The sequence below is a fragment of the Medicago truncatula genome, chromosome 4 (genome assembly GCF_003473485.1).
Source record: "Medicago truncatula cultivar Jemalong A17 chromosome 4, MtrunA17r5.0-ANR, whole genome shotgun sequence".
NCBI lineage: Eukaryota > Viridiplantae > Streptophyta > Magnoliopsida > Fabales > Fabaceae > Medicago > Medicago truncatula.
The window spans coordinates 30,467,347-30,481,788 of record NC_053045.1 but is presented as its reverse complement, the minus strand read 5'-3'; the positions used below and the strand labels follow the sequence as shown (position 1 = coordinate 30,481,788).

The 14,442-nt window shown below is 34.7% G+C and overlaps 1 protein-coding gene across 2 annotated transcripts; it reads left to right on the top strand.

Annotated features, from left to right (window-relative positions):
- The first annotated feature begins 4,072 nt into the window (after positions 1-4,072).
- LOC11410046 (E3 SUMO-protein ligase SIZ1) lies at positions 4,073-14,345 on the top strand. 2 transcript variants are annotated; one of them, XM_039833913.1, is made up of 17 exons: positions 4,073-4,325; positions 4,492-4,526; positions 6,060-6,140; positions 6,344-6,386; positions 6,978-7,050; positions 7,282-7,456; positions 7,663-7,793; positions 8,484-8,552; positions 9,034-9,121; positions 9,202-9,277; positions 9,428-9,501; positions 9,624-9,731; positions 10,182-10,343; positions 10,429-10,533; positions 10,620-10,700; positions 10,792-12,010; positions 13,626-14,345. In XM_039833913.1, exons 2-17 carry the CDS (start codon positions 4,503-4,505, stop codon positions 13,763-13,765), a joined length of 2,649 nt encoding a protein of 882 aa, XP_039689847.1. In that variant the 5' UTR covers positions 4,073-4,325; positions 4,492-4,502; the 3' UTR covers positions 13,766-14,345. The 2 variants fall into 2 exon arrangements, with proteins under 2 accessions (XP_039689847.1, XP_003606454.1); XM_003606406.4 differs by having other exon boundaries at positions 4,074-4,325; positions 4,405-4,526.
- The last annotated feature ends 97 nt before the right edge of the window (positions 14,346-14,442 follow it).

Below are 14,442 nucleotides of genomic sequence, written 5' to 3'. Positions count from 1 at the left end.
GAGAGATTTCGTTGTTCGATGGAGAGGCTTCGACGAGCAAGCAAGACATCGAAGAGAAGTTGGTACTAGATAGACGAGCTAAAAACAGTTATTGTCGAAGAAGATATCATTTGAAATTCAAAAGATGTCTAGGGTAGTTTTTAGCGGTTATGCCCGACGGTTTCTATATAGGCAGTTACTTAGTATAAATAAGAGTTTTTCATAGGAAAAACGGGTCACAATTCACATACACATAAAACTTACACACTTCAAACTATCCGCACTATAGGAGAAACGAGTAAACAAGTTGCAAATGTATGAATATATGTACCACTTTACATTTATTTATGCAATTTAACCTTTTCCTTTAAATTTCTTGCAATTTACCCTTTTTTCTGAACAATTTGCTTTTCGGATTCGACGCGTGTTCGGTCCCAACTTTTATACTTTTTGGTTCACTTCAAGAACATTCATACTTTCTGTCAAACATAAGCACAATATGCCTAAAGATTTACTGGTTGATTTATCAAGTTAACCGTTTTCGGAAACCAATGTTTGTTTACCAAGAACCAGGGTAAACAGTGCCTTAAATGTTTGCTTGTGTCTAGGAACTATCTGTCTCCCTGCTCCTCAAAATCAAGCTCATCAAGGGCCTCTTAATCAGGTGGCATTTGGACATGTATATTCTCCAACAAAGGTATGACATATGAATGTGACATGATAATATATTATCTCATGTATCCAACCATCGTCTCTAAACTGGACACAGTGTAAGCAAGTATGCCAACTCATACATAGACAACACATAATTCAGATATTATATGTAGTGTTGACACACCTCATACCGGTCATCTTGGGAGAATCAGACTCATGTGGATATCAGAGAATGGTATGCATGATAACCGACAAATTAGTCGGTTATTACATTGCACTTAGCTCTCGTGATGGACAAGAAATTAAGTGATTGCACTGTCTAAGACATATAATCAGTGACTATTTTAGGATTTTATAGTTTTAGTTATTTTTAGTGTTATTTAATCATTTTGAACTAATAATGTTTGTTATGGATGTTTGATGATGTAGGTTGAGGAATGACTTTGAAGATGTGGGAAGTTGTAGTGTGGACATAGGTTGTTTCACTAAAGATTTGGAAAGTTGCAGCGCCCTGGATCGCTAGCTGGGTCGTATATAGTACGAACACATGGGACCAAGTTTGGCCATTGCTTAATGAGGAAAAATATGAGTTATCCTCAACAATCAGAATCCTAGGAATAATAAAGGAACATGCCAGGGGGTAGGTAGGATATGATAAGGACACCACATGTATGAAATAACTAAAGGATGCAACTTGAAGGGGTTGGACTTGTACTACTGCACATATCCAAATTGGCGCAACACGCGCTTCATCAAATAGTATACCAAGTGAGGTTCGTATCTGAGCCATCTTGGATAAAAATTGATTTGCTTGAACTAACATGTGTCGCAGTGCTAATGATACGGGTATAAGACAATGTCACTAAGATCAATGTGATTTGATCTTGTAGGATTTATGACAACCACTCCTTTTGTTGGAACAAACAGCATGGCATGTTGGTGTCGATCCTCTTTGTATCCACCCCACAAATCCCTACCCCTACTTCTGATTGAAATATTCAAGTTTGTATAAACATCAACATATATGTATCAGTAGGGGTGGGAATAGGTCAGGTCAGACAAGGCTTTGATAGGCCTGAGCCTAGCCTACTAAAATTTTTACAAGCTTGAGCCTGGCCTATGGCATATCATAGGTCATTTTTCTTTGTCTGGCCTATTTAAAAGTCTGGGCTGGTCTGAGAGCCTACTTTATATTAAGGCCATCAAATAGTTCATTTGACCTACTAAATAGGCTAAACAGGCCTTAAAGTCTGCTTAAAAGCCTATTTCACTACAAGTAAATTTTAACTAGATTAAAACATACTTAAAAGCCTATAACAATAAAGCCTATTAAGGAACTAATAAATAGAGAAAAAGGTGTTTATACTTTTAATTTATGCAATTATTTTATTATAAAAATATTATTTTTTAATAAATAGGTATTATTAGGCCGGCCTATTAGGCTTAACAGGCTTTTCTGGAAGCCTAAGCCTGACCTATTTAACTAATCATACTTTCTAAAAAGCCTAAGCCTAGGCCTATCTACTAAGCAGGCCAAGCCGTAGGCCGGCCTGACCTATTCCCAACTCTATGTATCAGTAGACGACACGTGAACAAAAAATATGTTTAATAGTTAACTAAATAAGAATTTTATTATTATACCTGAAACAATGTCGCATATTTAGGCAACTACAAAGTCCGACAATGGCATCAATTGTTAAGTTCCTTGTACAAATGAGTAAGGGCAGTTGCTCTCCATATATAATCGTTGACCATCTCAAAGTCACAAAACTACTTGAGGTATGTCACATCGACATAAGTGGTATGCTTTTGCCAGTAAATACCACTGGTTTGTATAACATCTCTGAATCATTGCTCTTTCATCCTCGCCTTATTCAGATCATGTAAAAGCTTCAACTTTTCTCCGTTGTTCACACACTTTGAATGATAAGACTCATTTTACATAAATAAATAAAATATAGCCTTCGGTTTAAATAAATAAATAAAATATAATTGAAGAATTTTACCACTCCATCAACACATGCGACTGGCCATGTAATGATGGAATTGGGTGAGCACAAACACGTCATGCGACTGGCCTGAAGTGGTTTCTCATCATCGTTGTCATTCCCTGCCTCCTCTGAATTGTCTGAATCAACCTCATCCTCCACATGGTGTTGGTGTTGCTAGGTCCCTCGTCCGTTCATCGTCGTTTAGTGCTTTTTGTATGTCTACAAATATCTATGAATCAATATAGGTCTCAACTGACTATCAACCCTAACTTTTGCGACTCGACCTAATATTAATTGTTCAATCTATAATAACTTTAGACATATTTTATTACTATCTTTATGCTAATAGTTTTAACGTACAATCAAACCTTCAATGATCATGAACTCACCTAAGACATTAGGGGGTTGTGATTAACGAAGAGGGTTATGAGCCAAAACATTAGCTGTAACCATTTTGTTAAAACATCATGTATCAAAGTAAGCAGTTGCAGTCTTGGGAGACATTTACCAAGTAGCGAAAGAGAATCAAATAAAAAAAGTCCTAATCATTTTTTTTATCAGTTTTTACTCTTCATCTGCGAACCAACCTTATACCATATGCATCCCCTCAACTTATACATCCTAATTATAATCGTTATGTTTAAGTATAAATTTCATAATCCTTGCTAATTAGACTTCCTTCACTATATTTCACAATTGTAGTACTCGAGGTATCCACCATAAGATTTCATGAGCATCAGTCTTTTCTACGTCCATTACTAAATATATTTTTCATTTTTATTTAAAAAAATACAATATATAATATTTATTTTTTATTTTTATATAATTTGGTTTTATACCTAAACATTGTTGAATTACCTCAAATAATCATACTTTTTCTTCTTTTTTAATTTTAAAAAATTATTTAAATATTTGACACCAACTTATTTCATTTTAAAATTATCTTCATTTCGTGAAGGGGGGCGAAAACTGCTATTAAACCTTTAAAAAATTATAATAAAATAAACTATTTTTTGACTGATTCATATAATTAACATGTACAGTAAAGCGAAAAAAGCGTAAAATAAAAAAATAAAGTTATTATTTTAACAAACTCGATTTGGTAATTAGGAATCTCCGCTTTAAAGAAGTCGACCGAATTCAATTAAAAATAGAATAAAATTTAAAACATTTCTTTATATTTTATTCCGTATAATTATTAACTTAACCACTCAAGAGTTAGATAACATAATCCGATTGAAACCTGACCAAGTCCAAAAGAAAAAATATATTTTTTATTATTTGATTATATTTAATTTTTTGACAACAAAAGTTTTAGGTGAGGGGATATATTTTTCTTTATAAAAATAGTTTGACTATTACATTTATTTTATTTGTTCTAGTCAAAAAACAATAGTAATAAAATCTGTTTATTAAAAAAAATGAAAAAAAAGAAGAAAGGGGTGCGTGCGTTTTGCATGAGGTGGTGGGGCTTGGCACACCGAAACTTAACCCGGACGTGTTGCCGTAAACTAACCGTATTGGATAATCGTGGATAGGTCCGATTGCTTCTTCTGGTTTTTTGGGTTTCGGTTTGGTCAATTACAATAATTTACAACAACAACAAAGTTACACACGCAATCCCATCAATACTCTCTGCCGCGTGATTTCAACAAACCCTAATCTCCAAACCCTAATCACCTCCGATTCATTCTTATTACGGTATCTTCTCTTCCAATTCTAGCTCAATTTTCTCTAATCTCATCGATTAATTCCGTTCATTTTCATTTGATTTGATCAGATTGGTTACTTCTGCGGCGTCACCATGTGTTGATTATTCGCTTCTTGATTGAGTCTGTTGATTCAGTTTTTGCTGAATTCTTCTTAGGTTTTGTGGAAATGGATTTGGTAGCCGGTATCAAGGTATATCATCGTCAGTCATAATCTGATATATTTATGAATTCATTAATTTTTTGCTTATGTTGTAATATATGAAGACACCGATAATAATTACATATGCCTTCGATCAGTAGTGTCGGTACTACTTATTTATTTTATTTTATTTAGATAATGAACAATTTGTAGTAATGGAATTCTGTTTTTGATATTGAATTTATATGGATAGTGGAGGAGGATGTTTTTACTTGGAATATATATGCATTTTTGATTGATTGGACTTGTAGGTGTTATTTAGTTTCTAGTCATAGTCATCTGGTTTGCAATTCGCTTTGCTATGTGGTACGGGTTTTGGTTACGCGGGGTATATATAGTTGGTTCACTGTTTAGGTTCGTGGTACGTTTTAATGCTAATAATAATTTTTTAATCTTGTCTAGTGAAAAAATAATTATGTATGTGCTATAATTAATAAGAAATATCTCCAAGAGCTAAGAATAATAAGATAAGAGTAGTCCAATTTTTTATGAAATAGTCCCGCATTGATTGTTGACAGATTGACCTTGTAGTTTATGTTCTTACATTAATGTTATATTAGTCCCACATCGGAAGCGTTTAAACAATAGAGAAGAGGATTAATATATAAAAGGCAACATGTATCACGCAGTTCATTGTACTGTGGAGTCCAAATTAGTGCACTATTGCAAAATTGGGTGTGCGGGTTCCCATGTCCTGTTAATGGTTACAAACCAGTTTTACTACGGTTGTTTCCATGCCTAATAAAACTGGTCGTGAATTATTTTATTGGTTCGTCATTTCTATGAATTGGGTACAGATTTGTGCAAACCAATTTGTAGAAGTACCTCGAATTGGTACATATGACTTGGTTCGCAGTTCTCATGGCACTCTAGCAAATTATGTAACTATTGTTTAGTTAAGCATGGAAGCATTGTACTAAGGTGTTCAGCACATATTTTTACCTTGACAGTCTTTTAAATCAATAACTATTTTTTACATTACTTAGTTTTTGTGCAAGTTTGGGTCACTTTGTGGATTTCATAGTTGGATGCCTTTCAAGTTTATTTTATTACGAATTATGATGCTATTAAAGAATTGAAAAGCAATATAAGTACCTCGAATTGGTACATATGACTTGGTTCGCAGTTCTCATGGCACTCTAGCAAATTATGTAACTATTGTTTAGTTAAGCATGGAAGCATTGTACTAAGGTGTTCAGCACATATTTTTACCTTGACAGTCTTTTAAATCAATAACTATTTTTTACATTACTTAGTTTTTGTGCAAGTTTGGGTCACTTTGTGGATTTCATAGTTGGATGCCTTTCAAGTTTATTTTATTACGAATTATGATGCTATTAAAGAATTGAAAAGCAATATAAGTAAAATGGTAGTATATATTTACACTAGAATTTCAGTTGTATTTTTTCTGGAAACTGTTTCATATGTGACTTCTTGCTCTTATTAGTTTTTATGTCAGTACTGAGTTTTTATGCGGTGATATATTAATTGGGTATGCTATTATACTTCTGACCTCTCTTATAGGAAAAATTAACATATTTCCGTATAAAAGAGCTCAAGGATGTGCTGACTCAGTTAGGACTTTCAAAACAGGGAAAGAAGCAGGTGAGACAATCAAACTATTACCAAATCTGTCAATGTTATTTGTTTAGCTTTTCTGCAAAACCTTGAATGCTAACGACTTCATTTTGTAGTCCATGTGCTATTTCCTTTTTAATTCCAAATTTAATATGCTGTTTCGGTGTTTTTAATATGACGTCTTGGAGTTTTTGGATGATGTGATAATGCCCGTGCTTTGTCTTCTGTAGGATCTCGTCGATCGGATATTATCCATTCTCTCAGATGAGCAAGGTAAAGTTATGCACGGGTTCAACCATAGAGTCTAATTCTATCCTTATACTTCTCTGCTGTGCTTTTACTGGGGTTGTGATATTAATACCAATGTATTGGAAGTTTCAACAATACCTGCATATGGAAATGTAGATGTTATGAATCATTTACTGAATAGGCCATATCTTCAATGTTATGTATATCTCTTCCATTATCCTATTGAAATTAGCAATTATAGTTTTTGTCATAATTGTCTTTGGTTAAACTTTAGATGGAATCTTAGGCCAAGGCCCTTATTTTTTTTCTTCTTATTTCTCTCACCCCAATGGTAAACCCTCCTTGTTGATCAGTTAGTTCTAGCTGTTTGCTTTCATACAGGCTTCGATTCGACTCCAAATTTTATCCATTTCCCCCTTCTCTTGCAGATGTAAATCTTAATTGACATAGTCTAATATTTTGAAATGACTGTCTACTTCGTGAGTTATATTCGATTATATAATATTTGTTTTATCGTGCATCTAATTAATTGTGATTTTATCATGTGGGATCAATTTCCTTGTGTTCCTTCATCCTTTCTCCTGTAAACTTAGAAACCTTTTGCTTTTGTCCCAGTTTCCAAAATATGGGCCAAGAAGAATGCTGTTGGGAAAGAGCAGGTGGCAAAATTGGTGGATGACACATATAGGTCAGTTTTAGCACCTAGCAGCTATTGTTGATGCTACTATTTTGCTTTCGCTATGCTTCAAATGCATGTCATAACTCATAACAAAAAATGATTGGATGTATTCACAGAAATGATGTGGTACTATGCCATTAGGCCTGGTTTGGGTTGATTATGCTGCTTCTTATATTCTTTAATCCATTCGCTTGGCCTTCTTATTTCTTATTGGAGTTTTTGTATTATGCTTTTACTCAGGAAAATGCAGATATCGGGAGCCACTGATCTAGCATCAAAGGGTCAGGTTGTGTCAGATAGTAGTAATGTGAAGGTTAAAGCTGAAGTTGAAGATTCCTTTCAAATTCAAACTACTACAACTACAAAGATTCGCTGTCTCTGTGGAAGTACATTGGAAACAGGGGATTTGATCAAGGTGAAACATTCAATATATTTCTTCTTTCTCTATGGTCCATAAAATTATATGCCACTGTACATGCATATATTTCTTTATTGATAATAATCATCTAACTTATAACTTCATGTCCATTTTTTTGTGATCACACATAATTTTCATGGATACCTCCTGCATGTTGCACATTTGATAATTTTTGGACATAAATTTTTATCATCTTACTGCAGTGTGATGATGCCAGATGCCAAGTGTGGCAACACATCAGCTGTGTTATTATTCCAGAGAAACCTATGGAAGGCATCCCACCAGTTCCTGATAAATTTTATTGTGAACTATGTCGACTCAGCCGTGCAGACCCGTAAGTCATGTTCCCTTTGAATTTTTTCCTTCATGGATTAGGGCAAATTTTTTATTTTTAAATTTTGTATATCAAGTGTTTTACTGAAACTGTTTTAGTGTGAGGCTGTTATTGTTGAAGGATTGTGTTGATTGACACAACTTGATTATGATTTTCAATTTTTGCAATGTAGTATTCTCAGTTGGTGTAGTGAACTGGTCTTTGTAGTTGTGACATGCTACCATGTTGCCATCTTATAATTTTATTATTATTGACATGATGATATTGTTTCCCTATTGTGACCCATTTTTAGTTGTGGAGTTGGTCAATATGTTTATGCTTACTCTTCTACAATAACACAGTTATATCTTAATATGGTAGTTATGTATACATATACTTATTGCGGTAAATTTATGGCTCATGAAGTTGGTTTTGAATTATAGATTACTTTTTTTGCTTCAACGATTAAATTCTTTTGTTCTGTTGTATTCTTCGGGCCTATTTGGTTTGCGGCTTTCAATTTTCATTTCCTATTTTCATGTTTTGTTAAAAAATGGCACTTGTTTTCACTCTTATTTTCTGTTTTCAAATATTTGTATGGGAAACAATACAAACTGGTTATTTTATCAAAGATTCTGTCCTTTATATTATTTAGCATTTTTTACTTTGTTGCCACTAATTTCATATTTTCTGCTGTTCTCTTTCTTATAGGTTTTGGGTTTCAGTATCTCATCCTTTGTTACCTGTAAAGTTGGCCACAACCAGTATTCCAACTGATGGGTGAGTACATGTTGTAGATTTATTGAAAATTAGACATAGTTGGTGCGGTCGTGTTCCTTCGTTTTGCTGTAAAATAATTGTCTTGTTTAATATATGGCTTCATTCTGACTTGAATACTACATTTTGGGGGGTTGGGTCATATTGCTAATAATTACTGGCAATTAGTGCAAATTCCTTTGCTGGATTAAATTTTGACTACTTTGCAGAGACCGTAATGGTATTTACCACTTATATTTTGTTGATTGAAATTCTATGGTAGTTGAATTTTCTTTTTTGAGGTGAAATTATCTCTGGACAATACATTAAGATTTTCTCCTTTTCTTTTATTTAATGGGTCTAGGCTAGTAAACTTCATTGTCTTCCCAAGGCACAATCAAATGACCGTGTGCGAACAATTATCTGCGTTTATTGTTTCAACCTAATCTTCATTGCAGTTTTTTGCTTGGTTGGCCTAAATCATATTCCTGTTTGAATTGTTCAGTACCAACCCAGTGCAGTGCGTGGAGAGAACATTTCAACTCACAAGAGCAGACAAGGACATGGTATCAAAACAAGAATTTGATGTTGAGGTTGGTTTGGATTTTCAGTGCTTGTAGGTTAATCCATATCTTTCTTGTTTCGTTTGCTTATTTCGACAAATTACGTGCAGGCTTGGTGTATGCTTCTGAACGACAAGGTTCCATTCAGGATTCAATGGCCACAGTATACAGACCTTGCAGTTAATGGTACTTTCATATTTTTCGATATCTTCTTGCTGATTTTCTGTATCATGTTGTCGTATCAGTTTTAATTTTTCTTGCATGTGATGCAATAAAAAGCCAAATATTTTCCTGTGATTGCATTATAATATGTTCTTATTAACTTTGACTATATAGGTCTTCCTATTCGAACAACTACTAGACCCGGTTCACAGTTGCTTGGAGCTAACGGTCGTGATGATGGTCCAATTGTAAGTTGCCATTTATTTTAACTTGTATAGGTCTATAAATATTCTGACTGCGGATTCATTCACCATTTAAGTTTTGTTTATTGTTAAATTTTATTTAACTTATTATATTTTTCCTTTTTCAGATCACGCCGCATACAAAAGACGGAATTAATAAGATTTCCTTAACAGTATGTGATGCTCGCATTTTCTGTTTAGGTGTTCGAATTGTTAGAAGGCGCAGTTTGCAACAGGTAGATTGTACTCTAAACTTGATTTTTTAGCAAGCTATTTTGAATGACTCTTGATTCCTTTATTCCCTCCTTGTGGTTCTGAACAATAAGTTTGATGTCAAGCATTTCCCTGTACAGTGTCAGTCTGAAATGCCTGATATTGATCCCTATTGGTTGGTTTCTTTAAATTTGAAATTTAAAAACTTACTATGCTTTTGTGTATTTACTTATTTTCTTTGTCAATTTTGAATAACAATGTCGGAAAGCGCAACTGCGCATGGACCTCAAGTGTTGCTTCTACTCTAAAATTGAAATAGTTTGATTTTTTCTAAATTCCTAATTCTAAGACATACAATTTAGACTTGTGTTGTTTCACACGATAATATTTGTTGTAAATATATTTGCATGCAACTGCTTTCTTTGCATTACTCCCATACAATTGTGTTAAATAGTTGAGTCTCTGTTATCTAGATCCTAAACTTAATTCCAAAGGAGTCTGACGGTGAGCCTTTTGAAGATGCTCTTGCACGCGTCTGTCGTTGTGTTGGGGGTGGAAATGCAGCTGACAATGCTGATAGCGACAGTGATTTGGAAGTGGTTTCAGATACTTTCAGTATAAGCCTTCGTTGTCCGGTAAGGCTTTTGCTCTTTCTTTGATTATATTTGTAAATTTGTAATGCACGAAGTCCTATTTATCAGTTTTTTTTACCATTTATAGATGAGTGGTTCAAGAATGAAGATTGCCGGAAGATTCAAACCTTGCATTCACATGGGTTGTTTTGATCTTGATGTTTTTGTGGAAATGAATCAACGGTCAAGAAAGGTAAGATTGTAACAAGTGAAACATGATTTGTCTGATCCCCTCCGTTGTGATTTTTTACCTTATGAAGAATTGAATTGTTTCTGCAGTGGCAATGTCCTATATGTCTCAAAAACTATGCATTAGAGAATATCATCATTGACCCTTATTTCAATCGCATCACTTCTATGGTAATTTTTTTATTAACCATTTATATTTATATGTTCATAAATCTTATATTTGAAGACTATAAGTTGTCATTTATTTCGTTTTCTGGTACAGATGATTAATTGCGGTGAAGATGTTACAGAGGTTGAGGTGAAGCCTGATGGCTCTTGGCGTGTTAAGGCAAAGAGTGAAAGTGAACGTCTGGATTTAGGGATTCTTGGCCAATGGCATCTTCCTAATGGATCTCTTTGTACTTCTACTGCTGGAGATATCAAGAGAGTAGAAACACTGAAGCAAGTAAAACAGGAAGGTTTTTCAGATGGACCTGCTGGTTTAAAACTTGGCATTAGGAGGAATCGCAATGGGAATTGGGAAGTCAGTAAGCCAGAGACAACCAACACCTCTTCTGGTCATATATTAAAAGAGGTTTTTGGAAATCCTGAACAAGTTGTTATTCCAATGAGCAGCAGTGGCTCCGAAAGTGGTCGGGATGGTGATGATCCCAGTGTTAACCAGGGTGGTGGTGGGCATATTGATTATTCTACTACCAATGGAATTGAGATGGATTCTCAGTCTCGCAATAATGTTGATTTAGCTCGTGGATATACTGTGCATAACACATCTGCTCAGGTGGGTGGGGCAGAGATAATTGTTCTTAGCGACTCTGAAGAAGACAATGACATATTGGTGTCTCCTCCAATTGCAAATAACAACCACCAAAATGATACTGCAGATGGTTACTCCATGCCACCTCCTGGAATTGTTGACCCATACGTTGAAGATCAGAATCTTGGTGGAAGTTCATGCTTGGGGCTTTTTCCTAATGAAGATGATTTTGGAATATCTTCCCTGTGGTCATTGCCTTCTGCATCTCAGGCTGGTCCAGGATTCCAATTGTTTGGTTCTGATGCAGATGCCTCTGATGCATTGGTTCATTTGCAGCATGTCCCTATTAATTGCACCTCATCACTGAACGGTTATGCATTGGCTCCCGAAACTGCTTTGGGATCTGGCAGTCTCTTACAAGATTCCTCTGCTGGACGGTCAGATGCTGACTTAAACGGTGGTTTGGTTGACAACCCATTGGCATTTGCTGGAGATGATCCCTCTCTTCAGATTTTTCTCCCCACAAGACCAGCTGAGTCGTCTATGCAGAATGAATTGAGAGATCAAGCAAATGTCTCTAATGGTGTTTCTACCGAAGATTGGACATCCCTTACTCTCGGAGGTGGTGCTGGCGGTAGTAATGGCGATGCTTCCACTCAAAATGGATTGAATTCTAGACACCAAGTCCCATCCAGAGACAATGGCACAAATACTTTGGCTGATTCTGGTTTGTTGCACTCCGACCCTTCTAATTCATAAATGTTCTCCTTTAAAAAAAATAAATTCATAAATGTTCTTTACCGCTTGCTTTTTTAGTCCTTTGTTATAACTAGCGTGTGAGTTTGGTCCTTCAATTAGAAGGGGATTATGATTTCTAAACACATCTCCATGCCAACAAAACCTTTTGTTGTTAAAATATTCTTTTTTTATCTTGTAAATTAATCCCTATTTATGATTCACTTAGTGGAATTAATTTATTTTTTTGCCATTAAATGCAAACTTTATTACTCTGCTCATTACAATTTCTGCCCATTAAATTGTATGATTTCAAACCACTAGATCAATATGAAATCAAACGTTGGAAAATTGACCAAGATTTTTACTCTTTCATGGGGCCATCAATTAGTGAGCCTGTTCAAAAATTGAGATTGAACAATAATTGTCATGACATTGGATGATTCATTGGGTTCAAAATAACAGATGATTGGTTGGATTGGGTTAAAAAATAGCCAATCCAATCTATTTGGCTATATTATAATGTCATCTGATGAATGATTGGGTTCAAACTAAATTCCAATTCACTGCACATCAGTTTTGGTAAACTTTCATTGTGTACAAGTTAATCAGAACTAAAAAGTTAATACCATCCAAATACATAAAATTTCAGTTTATACTTGTTCGTTAAATTGCTACATGTGAATTTTTCAAACAATTTTTACAACACAAGTTCAGATCAATTATCAACATAAAAATGTAAGTTCAGATCCAGAAGGGGAGTCAAGTTTTTCCTTACATATTGGAAATGTAGATATATCTGAAGTAAAATGTTTTTAAGTAAGATGTTTGGAGTTACCTACGTGACTACAAGAGTTTTGGCTCAGTAGTTGGAGTTACCTTTGTGCGACTAGGTCACCAGTTTGAGTGGTGGAATTAGTCTGTTTGAAATGTGAGATAAGACCGCGTACATTAGGTCACAGTGCGACTTTTATAGCACCAAGTTGCAATTTATTTTTCATTTGATGGGTTTTCAAATTTGAACTTAAAAACTGATCCAATTTCAACAACTGTTTCTGGTTTAGGTCGTTTTATTGTGGAAAGTTAGTATTCTCAGAATTTTGAAGAGGATAGAGTTCTTAATTCTTTGATTTTTGGTAGATTCCTAAGCTTGAAATAAAAGTTCAATTTTAAAGGTGTAAGAAAGTTGCCGGGTTTTTTGTTTTGAGCACTGCTATGCAAATGGTTAGATAGAAATTTTAGATTTTGTCGTGGATTTGTCAAGTACCCTGTGTTGCTGTGTTTAGTCTTCCTCATCATATGAATCTTAGTGTGAGCAAAAAGCGTTTAATTCTACTACCAGTATTAACAAAGTGAGTCAAAATGCCCATATTTTGTTTACTTAGTTAGAAAGCATTAATGGCTATTTTGATATTTTGAAAAATGTGGAGGATGCTAATCTCCTTTACACAAAGTCGACAAGGTTAATGTTTCCAATATATGTACATGTGTATCCAGCAACTTCTCACCTTCTGCATTGTTTATGGTTCCCTTTGTTCTTGATCAGATAATTGCATTTTGATTGAGTTTGTAAATATTTTCTTGATTAGCCATATCTCCTTGTGCAGCTTCTTTGCTTCTTGGTATGAATGATGTAAGATCTGACAGAGCAAGTAGACCAAGGTCAGGTAGTCCTTTCACATTTCCTCGCCAAAAACGTTCTGTAAGGCCCCGCTTGTACCTTTCTATTGATTCGGAATCGGAATAAAGGTGTCAGAACTTGTGTCTCAAGAACTTTAGGAACTCTTAGCACCAGATATTGTATTTAGAAATTGAAAGAAGTTGGGAGGCATTTTTGGTCCTCGTAATGTGGCAGTATGTGTTGAGGCATCTCTGGTGGAAGATATAAATTGGCCCTAACGCTTGCACCTGCCCCCTTTGGCAAATGATATTGGCCGCAAAGATTCTTGTTTCTCCATGCTTGATATTGAAATTGACGGGTTGTGGTCAATCTATCATTCCTTTATTTTTCAATTATCTACCGAGGGTATAGTGCTGGTTTACTGTATAGTTGGTCATTCAATCTGGTAGTTTAAACTTCCTAATTTGGTGGGGAAAGTTTCCCATTAGGAATATTTTATCTGCATTTTTGGCTCTGCGCCTGAGAGCAAATAACCTGTAAATGTTTAGCCTTCGGATTCAACAAGAGAATTCAAATAGTTTTTCTATTTCAAGGGCATAACTTTTCCTGACTTGTGCCCATTTTTACATCTGGATTTAAATATTTATTTGTAAATAATTTAGTCACAAAAGTGCGTCTAGAATTGTACTTTTTCTTTGATGATTAATTCTTCCTGTTTGTCTATTTTGTTTTAGCTGATCCTGAATCCTGATGTTGTTCTCTCTGTTCTGTTGTCCTTTACACAGTAGTTTTGCAAGAGAGCC

Excerpts from the sequence above, each read along its gene's own strand:
- LOC11410046 (XM_039833913.1), top strand. The coding sequence starts at position 4,503 with ATGGATTTGGTAGCCGGTATCAAG. Across the intron at positions 9,122-9,201 it reads AACAAGAATTTGATGTTGAG|GCTTGGTGTATGCTTCTGAA; the intron begins GTTGGTTTGGAT and ends AATTACGTGCAG. Across the intron at positions 12,011-13,625 it reads AAATACTTTGGCTGATTCTG|CTTCTTTGCTTCTTGGTATG; the intron begins GTTTGTTGCACT and ends CTCCTTGTGCAG.